Source organism: Drosophila obscura, unplaced genomic scaffold, assembly GCF_018151105.1.
Source record: "Drosophila obscura isolate BZ-5 IFL unplaced genomic scaffold, ASM1815110v1 contig_31, whole genome shotgun sequence".
Lineage (NCBI taxonomy): Eukaryota > Metazoa > Arthropoda > Insecta > Diptera > Drosophilidae > Drosophila > Drosophila obscura.
The window spans coordinates 1,693,430-1,698,155 of record NW_024542819.1 but is presented as its reverse complement, the minus strand read 5'-3'; the positions used below and the strand labels follow the sequence as shown (position 1 = coordinate 1,698,155).

The 4,726-nt window shown below is 50.5% G+C and overlaps 1 protein-coding gene across 1 annotated transcript; it reads right to left on the bottom strand.

Annotated features, from left to right (window-relative positions):
* Positions 1-323: 323 nt before the first annotated feature.
* LOC121404689 lies at positions 324-3,129 on the bottom strand. Its single transcript, XM_041594683.1, has 2 exons — positions 3,088-3,129; positions 324-2,351 (listed from the first exon to the last, which is right to left on the bottom strand). The coding sequence occupies exons 1-2, from the start codon at positions 3,127-3,129 to the stop codon at positions 324-326; spliced, it is 2,070 nt and encodes a 689-aa protein (XP_041450617.1).
* Between the last annotated feature and the right edge of the window lie 1,597 nt (positions 3,130-4,726).

Here is a 4,726-nt window from a genome sequence, read left to right as displayed (position 1 = left end):
GCCCTCGACTGGCCAGGTCGGCCGGATTGTCCTCGGATCGGACGTGGCTCCAGCTCGCTGGGCCAACATCGAGTGATTTTGGCTACTCGATTGCCCACGAAAGTGGTCCAATCGCATGCAGGTCGGTTCAGCCAGGCCAACACAATCGTGGAATCGGTCCAGAAGGATACTTGGCTGGTGTCCAGTGGCAGTTGTGGAAGGATGGCCTCGAAAAGCTCTGTCGGAAGGACGGCTCCGCACAGTTCGAGTCGAGGCAAGGAAACCGTTTTCCCGGGGGCCACGCGGGTTTTAGCTGTGAGAAGGGCACAGACAATGCCCTGCGGTCACTCAACTCGGATGTAAATCGCTGCCCCATAGGCACGTTGAGACGCGTCGCAGAAGCCATGTATCTGCACCTTGGCCATTGGACAAACGTGCAACCACCGCGGAATGCGGATATCCTGGATGGCCGGAAAACTCTTCAGGAACGTCTCCCAGGTGTGAGATAGATCGCTAGGGAGGACGTCATCCCACCCTAACTCTCTTAGCCAAATTTCCTGCATGAACATTTTGGCTTGGATGACAAAGGGGGCAAGCCATCCCGCTGGATTGAACAGCTGCGCAATCTGCGATAGCACATTGCGCTTCGTGCAGGACTCCCGCTGAAGTACTTCGGGAGGAGCAAAGAAGAATTCATCGGCACTGGCTTGCCATCGCATCCCCAATGTCTTAGCGATGCTACTTTCGTCAAGCTCTAGGAAGTCAGCTCGAAGTAGGTGGTCGACCGGAATGTCGCGCAGTACGCCCTTGTGGTTCGCTGTCCACTTTCGGAGTGGAAACCCTGCGGAGTCGAGCGCTTTGCGTAATTCTGAAATGGCGGAGATTGCCTGCGATTGAGTGTGAGCAACAGCCAGCACGTCGTCCACGTACATGTAGCTCTCCAGGATGTCGCTTGCCATTGGCAACTGTGGGCGCACCTCTTGTGCGAGTTGCTTAATGACGCGAAGGGCGAGGTACGGTGCGCAATTGACTCCGAAGGTGACAGTGGCAAGCTCGTAGTCACACACGTCCCCATTACGGTCGCGAAAGAGTATTCGCTGATAGGGCGTGTGTTGGGAAGACACTTGGATCTGGCGGTACATATTGCTGATGTCGGCATTGAAGATATAGCGGAAGACTCGCCACCTCAGGATTTGCGTGGTCAAGTCAGACTGAAGGACTGGCCCCGAATGCAATGTGTCGTTGAGGCTTTTCCCGTTGGAAGACGGGCTGGATGCGTTGAAGACCACGCGCAGTTTGGTTGTGGTGCTGTCGGGCTTAAACACGACGTGATGTGGAAGGTAGTAATGGCCGGTGTCATGACTGGGTGTAACCGCTGTCATGTGGCCTAGCTCTAAATATTCCTGGATAACGGCGTCGTACTGCTCTTTGAGCGGCAAATTCCGCTGCAGACGCCGCTCGTTTTTAAGGAACTGGGCCTGTGCCGCGCACCTGGAGTGTCCTAGATCGACATTTTCTGGACACTTGAAAGGGAGAGTAACAATATACCTCCCATCGGGGCCTCGTTTAGTGGTCTTGCGGAAGTTTTCCTCGCACACATAATCTGACTCACTCGTCGATCTCCCCGGAAGGTCCTCCACCTCCCAGAATTTGGTGAGAAGCTTCTCGAGTCGGACGTCCGAATCTAACGAGAGCTTCGTGGTGAAGGCGGAAACCGTCCGAGTCGAGTCAGCTGATACCGGACCGGATAGGACCCATCCGAAGATGGTCTCTTGTCCTAGCAGCGAGCCGCAAATGTCAGACCGGAAGCCGCTCAACAGGATAGAAGGAAGGATGTCAGCGCCTAAATGCACATCAATCTGCGAGCTTCGGTGGAAGGAGGGGTCTGCCAGCGGAAGGTTTGAAAGCTTGTCCAAGAAGTGCTGCGATATCGGATATGAGGGAAGGTTACCTGCTAATTGAGGCAGAACATATGCCACGGTCTCGATTTTGAGGCCAGGCCTGGAGGCGGCCCCGATCATGAAGTGACCGTGCCTTTGCGCCTTAGCCACTACGGTTTGGTTTAAACCTGCGACTTGAGCCTGTATGGCTTCAAACGGTGGCTTAATAATGTTAAAGAGACGTTCAGTGATGAACGTCGCCTCGGAGCCTGAGTCAATCAGTGCGCGGGCACGGAAATTGGTCCCCAGGTGGCAAATATTAATGAGTGCCGTGCTCAGAAGAACGGTACTTGTGCTGGAGGCGAAATAGCTCTGTACGTTGGGCTGAGATTTGGATGAGCTGGGAGTTTGGCGGATGTCGAAGCCGTCACGCCGGATGCAGGAGGGGCACGATGCAGAGGCGTGTGATGCCTGGCCCTGGAGCTGAAGCTGCTGGAGCAGTCGCGAAGCAGATGACCTCTTGCGAAGCAATTTAGGCACAGCTGCTTTTTCTTATTGCAGCTGGTACGTGCATCAGCGGACATGTTGAGAAAGCGGGGACAAACTCGAATCGGGTGATTCTCTTTGGACCAGAGGTCACACGTTCGCTTCTTCGGACTCACTTGGGTATTGAAAGAGTGCACCTTGTTTGGCGTCGGACTGCCTTGCGAACGGAATGGATTGGAGTGGTTTCGAGAGGTGGGTGGATTTTGGACGCCTTTGGAGGGTGGCGGATTCGTAGCCCCTCGTGCGGTGGAAGGGTCGCTCTCAATAGTCTCGAGCGTCAGATAGCGCTGAGTGAGGAAGGAGTCGATTTCCTTCCAGGGCGGCACCTCTTTTTTGTCCGTTACGGACGCTTCCCACAACGCCCGGCTCAACTTCGGCAATTTGGTCTTCTCGGTAAGGTAGTACAGCCTCTCTACCGGAAACAATCTAGGATTGTTGATCACGACCGCTCTGAACAGATCCCAGAATGTGGGCCAGCGGACAACGTCCCTGAGAATGCCTCAATGTTGACGGGAGGCAGTCGACAGCCGCCCTGTTGGACTGGCTAAGAAGGCGGAAGAACTGTGGATGTGGCCAGTTGGGCATTGAGGTCACTGAGGCACTGAGGCTCAAATACCCCATAGCATTCGCCGTATGTGTCACGGATGTCCGCTTGGATTTCTGGATCCTCGTCAGTCATCACCACGGGGCAGGCCTTGTACTCGGCCTCGACGTCCGTCCACATGCTGAGGATTTAGCCTTGACGGACCTCGGACAAAGAGGCGGATGGGGCGGCGGTAATGCGCTCTGAGTGAGTTGAATTGACCCGAAAAAAGCCGTCAGGCAACCAAAATCGTTTCGAAAAGATAACCCAGTTACGGTCGGCTGGCAGAGAAAAAGACCTCAAGCTAGCAGGAATGCAATAATCAGATCGACTCGGATTGTTTGAGATCACCTGTAGGGTGGAGGTCCCAAACAATGAGTGACCTTATATTGAGCCGAGCTGAGGAGAGGAACGGTCACACTGGTGGTGGCAATATTTTGGGAAATATTGTTAGTGCGATGATCCTCCGTTTACCACTTTGACGCAATCGTGAGCAGAACCGGGTTATTGGCGGATGAAAGGCGGACGGAAGTGACACGGACACCACACAAAAAATAAATAATGATTTTCTAATCAAAAATAAATTTTCTGATTGTGGAAAAATAAATCACTCCATCAATCAACCAATTTAATACAAAAAAATCAATTAAATCAATCAATTCAATCAAATCAATCAATCAATCAATTTGATTTATTTATTGTTCCACTCGTGTTGTGATGCCGTTAGTTGGGCCTTGGATTGGGCCACCTCTAATGCACGGAACAAAAACAACAAAAAAAACCGAAACACCAATTTGCCAACTGGCAGTGGAAATTGCCAAATAAGTGCGCCGTGCCTTGGTCGCGAGTAATTTATTTGGAAAGTGGAGAATGTTGGAGTTGGGGTAGCGGTCGAGAAAAGTGGCTGGAGTGCACGAATTGTATGAAATCTCGAATTATTAAATTTGGCACTTGCGCGGAATATTTACATATGTAGTATGGAGTGCGGTATTTTTCTACGGGCAGTGGTATTTTTTTTTGCATGGAATTCTGTTATGTACATATATAGTTGGCAATATATTGCGGCCAACTATTGAAATAAATGTATGAATGTATGGAAGTAAATATATGTGTGGTTATAGGTATGGAAATAAAACACTTAATTTTAATTGTAGTTGCACTCGGAGTGTGCCAGTGTATATTTTTATTGGGGTGGGTCGTGCATGGAATGCACTTGTAGAGACACGGATGTAGATGTGTGTGTATGTACGCCGCTCTTATGGGCTGGAATGTACGTACATACATATGCTCGGAATGCACTTTTTTTTGTTTAATTTTTATTTAATTAATTTGTCCGCAAATCATGGACAGACACAAGTAATCGAAAAAAACTACCGTATCACTGGTAGTTGGAGGTGAATGACGGGAGAACGGCCGGAATCGCCGATAATATGGCGGTGTCGAAAAAAGAAGAGACACGGATAACGGATGGCACAGAATGAAGAAATAAGTACATATATAAGAATATATATATGTACTTATATCGCGGAACTCGGACTTTTCGGAATTTTGGAACACAAATCGCGAATGGAAGGGATTTGTGGCACACGAAAATCGTACTTATCTTGAGATCCTGGTGGTGAAGGCGATGCCGTGATGGAATGCTGGATATGGTTGGGGAAGGCGAAGTATATCCGGCTCGAAGGACCAATGTTTGAGCGTAGAGGCGGTGCGAAATCCCAGGATCGATTCCCAAAAT